Source organism: Oncorhynchus mykiss, chromosome 28 (assembly GCF_013265735.2).
Source record: "Oncorhynchus mykiss isolate Arlee chromosome 28, USDA_OmykA_1.1, whole genome shotgun sequence".
Taxonomy (NCBI): domain Eukaryota; kingdom Metazoa; phylum Chordata; class Actinopteri; order Salmoniformes; family Salmonidae; genus Oncorhynchus; species Oncorhynchus mykiss.
In genome coordinates, this window is record NC_048592.1 from 35,829,465 (window position 1) to 35,843,322 (window position 13,858).

The window sequence follows — 13,858 nt, forward strand, 5'->3', positions numbered from 1 at the left end:
AGAGCTATACGCGTGTGAACACCTTAAGCATTACGAAACGATCAAATAAACCATACCGTTTTTGTTAACCAAATTTGACACTTACATTCACCTCCATACAACAACTCCTTGCTTGGTGAGTGACACCGCCTGCTGGAGAATACAGACATCTCTCTCTCTTCGCCTCTGATACAGTAGGCAGGATGTAACCTTTCACCAAAATGGAAACAACGGAGCACGTGCGTCACATTTTCAGACAAAATAAATCAATTTTAATACTTATACTACTTTAAAAAAACTTTTTTTAAACGTGACAGACAATTATATTACAGCAACTTTATTGCTAGGTCTCGAAAATGAATTTGTTTCTAAAAGAGCAACATTACTAATCATCTCACGTCAAAGCTTCCATCCGATGCCGTTGTATTCGTAACTATGTACAGTGCCTTGCGAAAGTATTCGGCACCCTTGAACTTTGCGACCTTTTGCCACATTTCAGGCTTCAAACATAAAGATATAAAACTGTATTTTTTTGTGAAGAATCAACAACAAGTGGGACACAATCATGAAGTGGAACGACATTTATTGGATATTTCAAACTTTTTTAACAAATCAAAAACTGAAAAATTGGGCGTGCAAAATTATTCAGCCCCGTTAAGTTAATACTTTGTAGCGCCACCTTTTGCTGCAATTACAGCTGTAAGTCGCTTGGGGTATGTCTCTCAGTTTTGCACATCGAGAGACTGAAATGTTTTCCCATTCCTCCTTGCAAAACAGCTCGAGCTCAGTGAGGTTGGATGGAGAGCATTTGTGAACAGCAGTTTTCAGTTCTTTCCACAGATTCTCGATTGGATTCAGGTCTGGACTTTGACTTGGCCATTCTAACACCTGGATATGTTTATTTTTGAACCATTCCATTGTAGATTTTGCTTTATGTTTTGGATCATTGTCTTGTTGGAAGACAAATCTCCGTCCCAGTCTCAGGTCTTTTGCAGACTCCATCAGGTTTTCTTCCAGAATGGTCCTGTATTTGGCTCCATCCATCTTCCCATCAATTTGAACCATCTTCCCTGTCTCTGCTGAAGAAAAGCAGGCCCAAACCATGATGCTGCCACCACCATGTTTGACAGTGGGGATGGTGTGTTCAGCTGTGTTGCTTTTACGCCAAAAATAACGTTTTGCATTGTTGCCAAAAAGTTCAATTTTGGTTTCATCTGACCAGAGCACCTTCTTCCACATGTTTGGTGTGTCTCCCAGGTGGCTTGTGGCAAACTTTAAACGACACTTTTTATGGATATCTTTAAGAAATGGCTTTCTTCTTGCCACTCTTCCATAAAGGCCAGATTTGTGCAATATACGACTGATTGTTGTCCTATGGACAGAGTCTCCCACCTCAGCTGTAGATCTCTGCAGTTCATCCAGAGTGATCATGGGCCTCTTGGCTGCATCTCTGATCAGTCTTCTCCTTGTATGAGCTGAAAGTTTAGAGGGACGGCCAGGTCTTGGTAGATTTGCAGTGGTCTGATACTCCTTCCATTTCAATATTATCGCTTGCACAGTGCTCCTTGGGATGTTTCAAGCTTGGGAAATATTTTTGTATCCAAATCCGGCTTTAAACTTCTTCACAACAGTATCTCGGACCTGCCTGGTGTGTTCCTTGTTCTTCATGATGCTCTCTGCGCTTTTAACAAACCTCTGAGACTATCACAGTGCAGGTGCATTTATACGGAGACTTGATTACACACAGGTGGATTGTATTTATCATCATTAGTCATTTAGGTCAACATTGGATCATTCAGAGATCCTCACTGAACTTCTGGAGAGAGTTTGCTGCACTGAAAGTAAAGGGGCTAAATAATTTTGCACGCCCTATTTTTCAGTTTTTGATTTGTTAAAAAAGTTTGAAATATCCAATAAATGTCGTTCCACTTCATGATTGTGTCCCACTTGTTGTTGATTCTTCACACAAAAATACAGTTTTATATCTTTATGTTTGAAGCCTGAAATGTGGCAAAAGGTCGCAAAGTTCAAGGGGGCCGAAAACTTTCGCAAGGCACTGTATTTTACCCTTGTAGCTACTGCTTCTTCTTCTTTGGTATTATGGCGGTCCGCAAATAAATGTTCTAGGTGTACTATTCTATAGTGTGAATGTATTACGCTTAGTAAAAAAAATGCCCTACAAACTAACCCTGCATCCATTAAAACCTCACCACTATACCAACTAACCCTGCACCCATTAAAACCTCCCCACTATACCAACTAACCCTGCACCCATTAAAACCTCCCCACTATACCAACTAACCTTGCACCCATTAAAACCTCCCCACTATACCAACTAACCCTGCACCCACTAAAACCTCCCCACTATACCAACTAACCCTGCACCCATTAAAACCTCCCCACTATACCAACTAACCTTGCACCCATTAAAACCTCCCCACTATACCAACTAACCCTGCACCCACTAAAACCTCCCCACTATACCAACTAACCTTGCACCCATTAAAACCTCACCACTATACCAACTAACCCTGCACCCATTAAAACCTCCCCACTATACCAACTAACCCTGCACCCATTAAAACCTCCCCACTATACCAACTAACCCTGCACCCACTAAAACCTCCCCACTATACCAACTAACCCTGCACCCATTAAAACCTCCCCACTATACCAACTAACCTTGCACCCATTAAAACCTCCCCACTATACCAACTAACCCTGCACCCACTAAAACCTCCCCACTATACCAACTAACCCTGCACCCACTAAAACCTCCCCACTATACCAACTAACCCTGCACCCATTAAAACCTCCCCACTATACCAACTAACCTTGCACCCATTAAAACCTCCCCACTATACCAACTAAACCCTGCACCCACTAAAACCTCACCACTATACAAACTAACCCTGCACCCATTAAAACCTCACCACTATCCCAACTAACCTTGCACCCATTAAAACCCCTCCACTATACCAACTAACCTTGTGTAACAGGGTCAACAGTCACCATCGAAGCATCATTACCCATCCCTCCACAAAATCCACAGCCCTTGCAGCGCAAGGGGAACCACTACTTCAAGGTCTCAGAGCGCGTGACGTCACCGATTGAAACGCTATTAGCACGCACCACCGCTAACTAGCTAGCCATTTCACACTGGTTACACTTGCACCCATTAAAACCTCACCACTATACCAACTAACCCTGCACCCATTAAAACCTGACCACTATACCAACTAACACTGCACCCATTAAAACCTGACCACTATACCAACTAACACTGCACCCACTAAAACCTCACCACTATTCCACTACTTTGGCCCCGTCTGATCCTACTCCAGGCCAGCAGCCTTGGAAGACAGGACACTATCGTTCAAAACATCGTGTAACTCTTCTGCAGTAAAATCTCACCTACCCAAGTACTTCTCTGCAGCTGCCCCCACAACATCTATACTCTGTGATTTACGTTCCATTCCTGCGGTACAGTTGACAACCATGACCATGAATCCCCCCCAAAAATACTGGAGTGCAATGTTATTCCTTTCACTCTCTTTTGGCCTCGGCCTACTCACAGGGCTCCTCTTAGGATCCCTCACCCTGGACCTATCTTCCTCTACTACTCTCTTCACTGGCTCAGCATACCACACCTTCTGCACTACTCTGATCCTGGCAACCTGAACTTGCCTTTCTCTCAGCGGACACCTCTGATCTCCAGCACCATGTGTACCCCTACAGTTAACACACACAACTTTTTCCACCAATACAACGCATTCTTTGTCTCATGTCCCCCTGCACACTGTTTGCCCCTATAGGTGTTTGGCATCTCTGGTATAGAGCAGGATTTGGATGGGTCTGTGCTATCTGGGATCCGTGGGATGTCCCTAACCTTGACAGTTGACAAGTCTTGACAGTCTACCCAGGCCAACTGTGCACCCCCCTATGGGACTCCCAATCACAGCCAGTTGTGATACAGCCTGGAATCGAACCAGGGTCTGTAGTGACACCTCTAGCACTGAGATGCAGTATGTTAGACCGCTGCGCCACTCGGGAGCACAAGACCTTAACCCTTACCATTTTATAAATGTCTACTTCAATTGGGGGGGGGGTAGAGTCGTCCCAAGGATCCCGGATAGCACGGACCAGGTGGATGTATACACAAGAAATAAAGAACCTTTGTTTGTAAGAAGTTCGTAAACACTGGTCTGTGTTCATTAATCGGCTTTAATGTTGTAACCAACGTTGCACTACCACCTACTGTACTGTGACAGTAGCACGGACCAGGTGGATGTATACACAAGAAATAAAGAACCTTTGTTTGTAAGAAGTTCGTAAACACTGGTCTGTGTTCATTAATCGGCTTTAACGTTGTAACCAACGTTGCACTACCACCTACTGTACTGTGACAGTAGCGCGCACAAGGAAAGGACAGGGCAGACAGGGCATGGACGGATCATGGACAGTCACATTTCCATCTGAAAATGTTTAAAACACTGCACCCTCCTGGGCAGAGTTGTGTGGGGAAAAAGGCTAACAGAATGTGGTGAATTACATTTTATTTTTGTGTCAAATTGCCAGTTGGCAATCCATCCCTTACAGGATTAAACTGACACAAACATTACAATAATTCCGTGATAATTCAGTCATTATACTTCCTGTGTTCTGTGCAGTGCACATCCCATAAAGACTGAAGAAGAAATCAATACATAATAGTAAATAAGATCACAGCACATGAGCATTGTTAAACACAATAACAAAATGGAGGGGTGACAATTTATACTTGTTTACATTCAAAATGCATACGGTCTACCTATGTTGTGCTTATTTCAATCTCTCTTGTAGACTTACATTTGCAGTTTGTCAAGGATATTGTCAATGGGTTGCTGTACAATGCTGACAGAAAAAAAGGCAACATTTGACACAAAACAGAATATATATTATTTTTCTGTCAGCATTGTACAGCAACCCATTGACAATATCCTTTACACACACACACACACAAAACGGCTAGATATTACAAATATGCAAAAAGTTAAAGTAGCAAAAGATGGATGCCTACTTGTCTGTTGACTAGAACCTACAACCAATTGCAAGCCATTAATGTCATCAACTAAATGTAATCAATGTTGAGCGAAAAAAAAAGTATGACTGAGTCTGCCTCTCAAGAAGGCAGTGTGTAAAAGCCAAGAACTAAGAACACGAATCTTGCTGATGTTTCCTCAATGTGTTTTTCCGTTGAAATGTCTTCCCACAAGCCAAACACTTATGAGGCTTCTCTCCTGTGTGCCTCAACATATGTCGTTTTAGATGAGTCTGAGTGAAACAGCGTATTTTACACATTGTGCACGCAAATGGCCGCTCTCCTGTATGACTCTGTTGATGGACTTTCAGGTTACCCTTCAGACTAAAACGTTTGCCACAGTCTGTGCAAATGTACGGCTGTTCTCCCGTGTGTACAAGTGTGTGTTTTTTCAAGTTAGACAGAGATGTAAAATCTTTACCACATGTGTCACATAGATGTCGTCTGTCAATATGAGAACGAACATGATTGCGTAATTTCTTATCTTCAGCAAATATCTTGCCACAAAACCTACAGGTGAACCCATCTCCTGTGTGACATACCATGTGTGCTTTCAATTTCTTTTCACTCGTGTACTGTCCCCGACAATGGGGGCAGGAGAAGACAGTTTTTTGTTCTGTGGGAACATTCTCAGGTACGACGAGATTTCGATGATTTGGCCCACAACCGCTCTTAATTCCCTGATGTCTCTTCAAATCGCTGGCGGTACCAAAGCTCTTTGAACATGTGGTGCACATGAAGGGTCCCTGACCCTGTGAATGACGTCTCAGATGCTGCATCATGGTCTTTTTATAAGCAAAACATTTTGAGCACAAAGGGCATGTTCTAGATTTTAGCGAGGCTGGGGGAGAGATGCCAGGTGGCTGCGTCTGAGTGGGGGGAGCATCGAAGGTTGTTGGGTTCTGGGGTGAAGTGCTATGGCTCTGGGGAATCTCTGTCCCATTCTCCCTTGGAATCAGAGAACTGCTTCTGTCGGCTGGATCAACCTCCTCTGGATCAACCTCCTCTGGATGCTGGTTTGGATCAACCTCCTCACTCCAGTCTTGCTGCCCTCCCTGAAAGTGAATCTTCTCACACTCATTTGGCTGGCATTGCTGCAAGTCATTTAATGAGTTAACGTCTGTGTTGGAGGACTGAGGGATCTCCATCTCATTTCCCCCTGCAGGTAGTTGCTGTTGTCTTTGGTTCATCTCCTGACAAATGTTTGCTTGCGGCTGCGTTGTTTGAGGAGTAATTTTCCTGCACTCATGACATTTTCTTGAATCTGGAATACTCAAACAATTATTTGAGTGTTTCTGAAGATCTAATTTGCTTGGGAAACTTTCCCCACAATCGTGGCACAAGTAAGACAGTATATTGTGTTGAAATCTTAGGTGCTTTCTCATGGTCTCTGCGGTATCGAAAGTTTCATTGCACAAAAGACATGTTCTGTAGTCATTGTAGAACTGTGCCTGAATGGGCAGAGCATTGGAGGTTGTTGGGTTCTGGGATGGAGTGCTTGAGGGCTGTGGTATCACTGCAGCAATAAGTGTGTTGGCCTCTGGGTGTGCCTTCCTGGGGAGTTGCTGTTGGTTCACCTCACACTTGTTTGGCTCAGAAATATCAAAGGACTTATTACACATAATGCAACAGATAATATTTTTGTGTTTCTTACGCATCTTCAGGAGTTGACCGTGTTGGGATTTCAGGTGCTTTCTCAAATAATTTCTACTATAGACAGTTTTATGACACACACGGCAAGTCCTGGCTTTGGACGACTCTGATAGCTCCGTGCATGCTAGTTCCGTCTGATCCTCCACAGATGTCGTAGACATGTTGTCCTCTTCTGGTTGAGCTGCCGCCTCACACACATTCTGCTGATGTTTCTGTAAGTCCTCATGGTGTTCAAAGTCTTGTCCACACTGGGTGCACTTGGAAGGGCTCTGCTCATTGTGACATCTCATGTGTGCCGTCAAATCCTTTGCTTCGCTGAAAGTCTTTCCACACAAGGAGCATATTTTGACACGCTTGCTTCTTTTAGGCTGTCCTGTGGTAAGGGATGGGTCAGGGGCCAGAGAATACTGAGGTTGACCATCAGAGGGCTCTTCATTGATATTCCTCTCACTCTTTTGTGATATGACCTGTCCTCTTCTCTGTCCTTGGGATCCCACTTTGTCAATCTGAAGCCTCTCTCTCCTCGGTGTTGAAGAGACCTCCGTCACAGGTAAAAGCATATCAGCAATGTCAAGTCTGTGCAGCAGCACTGTTGGCTGATGGAGCTGACAGGAAGTAGATACATTAGAAATGTCCTGCACTTCCTGTTGGCTGCTGTGGGCTTTTCCTTGGATTTTCAGCCCACTGTCAGTGTTAAGGTAGTGAAAATATTTATTATTTTGCATATATTTTGCTAGCTCTTTACCTGGTGTGTTGTGTTTAATATTTTTGTGCACAGGCTCCACCCCTTTGTGCACAGGCCCCACCCCTTTGTGCACAGGCCCCACCCCTTTGTGCACAGTTCGGTCTGAATCAATCCCCAGTTCCAACAAAGGGGTCATGTCTGACTCATTGTCAGATGAGACATGGCTCATACATTGCTGCACAGGTTCTGATTGGACCTCTGGGTCAGCTTCGATTGGGATTTGATTGTCGCCAGAAAACAGACCTGAGGACAGGATGACAAGAAAAGTCTATATATAAACATTTTAAAAACATTAAAGGCTAACATGTCCTCATATGGAGTGGTTGCAGATCTGACTTTTCTAGACCCCTCTTCCCGACGGCTAAAGGTCCAGAAGATTCTGTGCATGTGCGGGATGTCTCTCCTCTACTCCTAGAGAACAGGATGCTTTGGTGAATGGTGCTTGTTTAATCAAGTTAAATCAAAGTCTGAATCAAATGTCTGCAAGATCACATAATGATAGTATTCTACATAGTATAACGTTACTAAGCATAATATAATGCTCACTGTAGGCTACTTAATTCAAAACAACACTGTAGGCTACTTAATTCAAAACAACACTGTGCAACTCAAGAAGATCTAAATGCATATCTCCATGAACTCTGAGATGAAATGGTTGGTATGCCGAGATGCTGCACGGACGTTGCACTGGTAAAACATTAAGAATTGTCATTCGTCTGACAGTCAGAAATGTGAAGGGAGGTTTTCTACTAGTAGAGCAGAAGACAGTACGAGTAGAGCAGAAGACAGTACGAGTAGAGCAGAAGACAGTACGAGTAGAGCAGAAGACAGTACGAGTAGAGCAGAAGACAGTACGAGTAGAGCAGAAGACAGTACGAGTAGAGCAGAAGACAGTACGAGTAGAGCAGAAGACAGTACGAGTAGAGCAGAAGACAGTACGAGTAGAGCAGAAGACAGTACTAGTAGAGCAGAAGACAGTACGAGTAGAGCAGAAGACAGTACGAGTAGAGCAGAAGACAGACAGTACTAGTAGAGCAGAAGACAGACAGTACTAGTAGAGCAGAAGACAGTACGAGTAGAGCAGAAGACAGTACTAGTAGAGCAGAAGACAGTACGAGTAGAGCAGAAGACAGTACGAGTAGAGCAGAAGACAGTACGAGTAGAGCAGAAGACAGTACGAGTAGAGCAGAAGACAGTACGAGTAGAGCAGAAGACAGTACTAGTAGAGCAGAAGACCGTAGAAGAATAAAAAAAGTCAATATTAAACCATTAAAGCCAAACATTAAAATGTTATAGGCTATCTGATAACATTATTTCCTGTCCAAGGTGAAGGGAGGTTTTCTACTAGTTAGAGCAGAGACTGTGCGTAAAGTAAAGAATCCCCCACATGCGCAGAACCGTCGGGACCTTCAGCTGTCGGGAAGAGGGGTCCAGAAAAAGCTTTACAATCACATAACATTATTTCCTGTCCAAAGTCTATTTCTCCTACCATTGGTGTCTACATGTCTACATGTGTTGTTGTGGTGCTGGAGAAGGGTCTTCAAAGGCTGAGGGTGGGATACACACTGCACACACTCCTCCAGGACAGAGGGGTCAGGTAGGAACCAAGATGCCGTCTAATGGGAAGAGAGAGAATGGCTTTTAAAAAGACCAATGTATCTATTTTGTATTATAACATAAAAACACATGTGGTAGCTTTTAAGAAATGTGTCTTTATACATATTTTCACTCTGTTATAACCATCTAGTAATTCACTTAAAGAGCATTTGTCATTTAAGGACAAATATCTTTGTACAGTGAATTTTAAAAACAACTTTTATGACAGTATGCTGTTGAAGGTCCTAAGATGTTAGCATGGTCCCCGATGAAGGTAATAAGATGTTAGCATGGTCCCTGATGAAGGTAATAAGATGTTAGCATGGTCCCTGATGAAGGTAATAAGATGTTAACATGGTCCCTGATGAAGGTAATAAGATGTTAACATGGTCCCTGATGAAGGTAATAAGATGTTAGCATGGTCCCTGATGAAGGTAATAAGATGTTAGCATGGTCCCTGATGAAGGTAATAAGATGTTAGCATGGTCCCTGATGAAGGTAATAAGATGTTAGCATGGTCCCTGATGAAGGTAATAAGATGTTAGCATGGTCCCTGATGAAGATAATAAGATGTTAGCATGGTACCTGTTGAAGGGTTGGTGCTGGAAGCAGCTTCTCCAGCCTGGAGAGGAACTCCCACACCAGAGTCTGCAGTGCTGAGTTATACTTGGGGCCAAATTCCTCTGAAAACACACTCTAAGAAACAAACAAGTAGAGGAAATTCAGTACTTTTTTCAGTACTTAAAAAAAAAAACAGTCTGTTACAGTCTTGTCTCATCACTGCAACTCCCGTACAGACTCGGGAGAGGCGAAGGTCGTGAGCCATGCGTCCCCCGAAACAAAACCCAACCAAGCAGCACTGCTTCTTGACACAATCACTTAACCCGGAAGCCAGCCGCACCAATGTGTGGGAGGAAACACCGTTCGCCTGGCGACCGTGTCAACGTGCGCTGCACCCGGCCCGCCATTAGCGCGTGATGGGACAAGGTCATCCCTGCCGGGCCAAACCCTCCCCTAAACCGGACGACGCTGGGCCAAATTGTGCGCTGCTCCATGGGTCTCGTCTGGCTGCAACAGAGCCTGGACTCGAACCCAGAAACTCTAGTGGCAAAGCTAGCACTGCCTTAGACCACTGCGCCACTCGGGAGGCCCAATATTCAGTACTTTAAAAAAAATCTAATAATAAGTTTCAATTCCTTGTAAAAGCATTCACTCTGGAGTCATCACCATCAAGGATTCTTGGAAGATTAGAGAGAATGAGGACTAAATGAGATCCTAATCAAATAAAATCTAAAATCATCAGCAGCTCCTTAGTTACAAAACTGACCTGAAAGAAGTATTCCTTCTCGACTGGGTCTTCCAGCAGAGTTTGAATCAGCTTCAGGAAGTTTGATTCTGACGCTTCCACCTCTGGATCAGAAATCTACAGCAAGTATGGGATAGCTCAGTCATAATAAATTCAACTAAGTAGCAGCGTTACAAGTCTTGATCTGTTACTGGGTAGTACTAACCTCCTTGCCCCTATGGGTGATGATACAGGTCTTCATCCTATTCAGATGTGGCTGGATGGTCTCAGGGTTGGCTAGGTGATCAGAGCGACACAACTCCAGAACCAGCTGATGAAGTAAAAGTTAGACTGGTGGGTGGGCCAACAAACAAACAAAACTGAGCACTGACATCAGGAGATGAGAGTTGAGGAACTCTGGCCACTCCCTCGTCTCCACCAATCAGCACCATCTCTCACCTGTGCTCGCAGCCCCATGATGAGTTGGACTCTCTCCCTGTAACTCATCATATCAGGAACTCTCTCCAACACAGTGGTGACAAACTCCTCCACCAACCCGTAGTCCATTACGTCTCTCTGCTGAACAACTTGCCATAGAGCTGCAGACACCAGCCGCAGGGGAGGAACCAACAGACGCAGAGATGATAGGGGGAGAGGGAGACCTACAGCAGACACACATTCAGTTAGCTGGATAACAGAGATGATAGGGGGAGAGGGAGACCTACAGCAGACACACATTCAGTTAGCTGGATAACAGAGATGATAGGGGGAGAGAGACCTACTGCAGACACAAATGCAGTTAGCTGGATAACAGAGATGATAGGAGGAGAGGGAAACCTACAGCAGACACAAATTCAGTTAGTTGGATAACAGAGATGATAGGGGGAGAGGGAGACCTACAGCAGACACACATTCAGTTAGCTGGATAACAGAGATGATAGGGGGAGAGGGAGACCTACTGCAGACACAAATGCAGTTAGCTGGATAACAGAGATGATCGGGGGACCTACTGCAGGCACAAATGCAGTTAGCTGGATAACAGAGATGATCGGGGGAGAGGGAGACCTACTGCAGGCACAAATGCAGTGAACTGGATAACAAGAGACCTTCCAAAAAGCCTGTTATTTGATAACCCTTTCTTGGCAGGTATCTTATGAGTAGTCCAAGGAAAAATTCTAAGATCCGATGACAGTATCGGGAATGTTTTTTCTGACACTCCCTTGGTCATATTCCTGCAGTAAAAAAAAAAACTCTGATTTACCACCCCAAAATACCCCTGCACAAGTGTAATGGCTGCACTCAGCAATGGCACTTACAAATGTAGATCCTTCAAACACACCCAAACAGGGAAAGAGATCCCCAAAAAATTGTTGTTACCAAGTGCTCCACTAAGGCAGTTATTTATCTTATAACTTGTCCTTGTGGTAAAAATGATGTGGGTGAAATGAAGCGCAAATTAAAAGTACGAATCTCGGAGCATCGTAGCACCATTCTTGTGATTTTGCTAGTCATTGTAAATGTTTGTAGGCTTATATAGCCAAATTGTATCTATGATCGTATATCAATTTATATCTGTAAAGTAACCAATGATATCAAGCCATACCCGGCCATGATTACAGACACCTGTGTGTCCTTTGACACTATATAAACTAGTGACCCGTAATTTTTGTCATTATACCCTGAGGAAGACAGCTTGACTGTCGAAACGTTGGTTATTAAATTATTGCATCTGAGCTCCTAGAGTTTATTTGTCAAGCGTTACATTCCGCTTGCCAGCACCTCGCCTAAACAGCTGTGCGTTTCTCTCGCCTCCAGGTCAAGTATTTCTCTAGGATTTCTACTATATGAACAGATAACTACAGCTGGTTGGTGGAAATGTGACTTAAATACCTCTAAATATCAGACTCGTGCGATTATGCAAACTGAACATCAAAATTGCTTTACACTTCAAACCCTCAACACGTGCCACCAAAATGTAAACAATGGAGCGTATGAATAACGTTTTCAGACCAAATTCTACACCAAATGTTTGCTAGATCCCGACAAGGAATGAGTTTCTATGAGAGTAACATAACTAACCGTCTCTCAAAGCTTCCATCCGATGCCGTTTTTGCATTTGCAACTATATAGCGTTGGGCATCTCTGGTATTGAACAAGGTTTGGATGTAAACACGGGAAATAAATAACCTTTTGTCGTAAAAAGGTCGTAAACACTGGTCTCTGTTCATTCATTGGCGGAAACGTCGTAACCAATATTGCACTGCCACCTACTGTACTTTTTATTTAGAACATTGGGCCCTCCTGGGCAGAGTTTTACCGGAAAAAAGCTGTACTTTTTATTTTTTCAAAACACATTTACTGAACAAATATACAGTAATTCATATTTGGAAAAAAAAAGGATGACATTTTGTGGCTTTCACAACAGTTAATTATTCTGTGTGTAACATGTATGGGGCAAAGTAGTTCTGTGGACATTCATTACTGGATAGTAACACATTATCATTGTGAAACACAATATTTATTTTTAACCCTTATTTTAAGAGGTAAATCGGCTGAGAACACATTCTCATTTACAGCATCAACCTGGGGAATAGTTACAGGGGAGAGGAATGGGGATGATTAGGTGACCAAGATGGTATGAGGGCAATATTTGGGAATTTAGCCAGGACACCGGGGTTAACACCCCTACAATAAGTGCCAGGGGATCTTTAGTGACCACAGAGAGTGATCTTTAGTGACCACAGAGAGTCAGGACACCCATTTAACATCGCATCCAAAAGATGGCACCTTACAAAAGGCAATGTCCCCAAGATATTATTTTTAGACCAGAGGAAAGAGTGCCACCTACTGGCCCTCCAACACCACTTCCAGCAGCATCTGGTCTCCTATCCAGGGACCAACCAGGACCAACCCTGCTTAGCTTCAGAGGAAAGCCAGCAGTGGGATGGTATGCTGCTGGCAACATGAACCATATAGCTTCTTACATCTTTTGCAAGTTCAAAATGCATATGGGCTACTTATTTTGTGCTTATTTAAATCGTGTATACTTACATTTGCAGTTTGTAAAGGATATTGACAATGTGTTGCTGTACAATGCTGAGAAGCAACATGCAAAATAAAAAACCCAACATTTTCCATTGATGGAAAAAATATTAAATTGTGATACTTGAGTAAAAGTGAGTCACCCAGTAAAATACTACTTGAGTAAAAGTCCATAAGTATTTGATTTTAAATACTTGATTTTAAATGCTAAAATATATTTAAGTTTCCTTATATTAAGCAAACCAGATTTACAGAATAAAACACTCAGACATCATTTACAAACAAAGCATTTGTGTTTAGTGAGTCCACGAGATCAGAGGCAGTAGGGATGTTCTCTTGATAAGTGAGTGAATTGGACCATTTTCCTGTCCTCTTAAGCCTTAAAAATGTAACAATTACTTTTGGGTGTCAGGGAAAATGTATGGAGTAGAAAGTACATTATTTTCTTTAAGGATGTAGTGAAGTAAAAGTTACCCCC

At 43.2% G+C, this 13,858-nt stretch overlaps 1 protein-coding gene across 2 annotated transcripts; it reads right to left on the bottom strand.

Moving 5' to 3' along the window:
* Positions 1–4,518: 4,518 nt before the first annotated feature.
* Positions 4,519–12,558, bottom strand: LOC110509089 (zinc finger protein 420). Of its 2 annotated transcripts, none has more exons than XM_036966685.1 (7): positions 12,417–12,558; positions 10,798–10,993; positions 10,565–10,669; positions 10,381–10,476; positions 9,639–9,749; positions 8,947–9,073; positions 4,519–7,700 (listed from the first exon to the last, which is right to left on the bottom strand). In XM_036966685.1, exons 1-7 carry the CDS (start codon positions 12,452–12,454, stop codon positions 5,170–5,172), a joined length of 3,204 nt encoding a protein of 1,067 aa, XP_036822580.1. In that variant the 5' UTR covers positions 12,455–12,558; the 3' UTR covers positions 4,519–5,169. The 2 variants fall into 2 exon arrangements, with proteins under 2 accessions (XP_036822580.1, XP_036822579.1); XM_036966684.1 differs by having other exon boundaries at positions 10,798–11,000; positions 12,418–12,527.
* Between the last annotated feature and the right edge of the window lie 1,300 nt (positions 12,559–13,858).

What these genes read in the sequence shown, in the direction of transcription:
- LOC110509089 (XM_036966684.1), bottom strand. Translation starts at nt 12,454, where the DNA reads ATGCAAAAACGGCATCGGATGGAAGCTTTGAGAGACG. An exon ending in GATGGAAGCTTTGAGAGACG is followed by an intron (nt 11,001 to 12,417) that starts GTTAGTTATGTT and finishes TGTCTGCTGTAG; the next exon opens with GTCTCCCTCTCCCCCTATCA. An exon ending in TAGACATGTAGACACCAATG is followed by an intron (nt 7,701 to 8,946) that starts GTAGGAGAAATA and finishes TCCTGTCCTCAG; the next exon opens with GTCTGTTTTCTGGCGACAAT.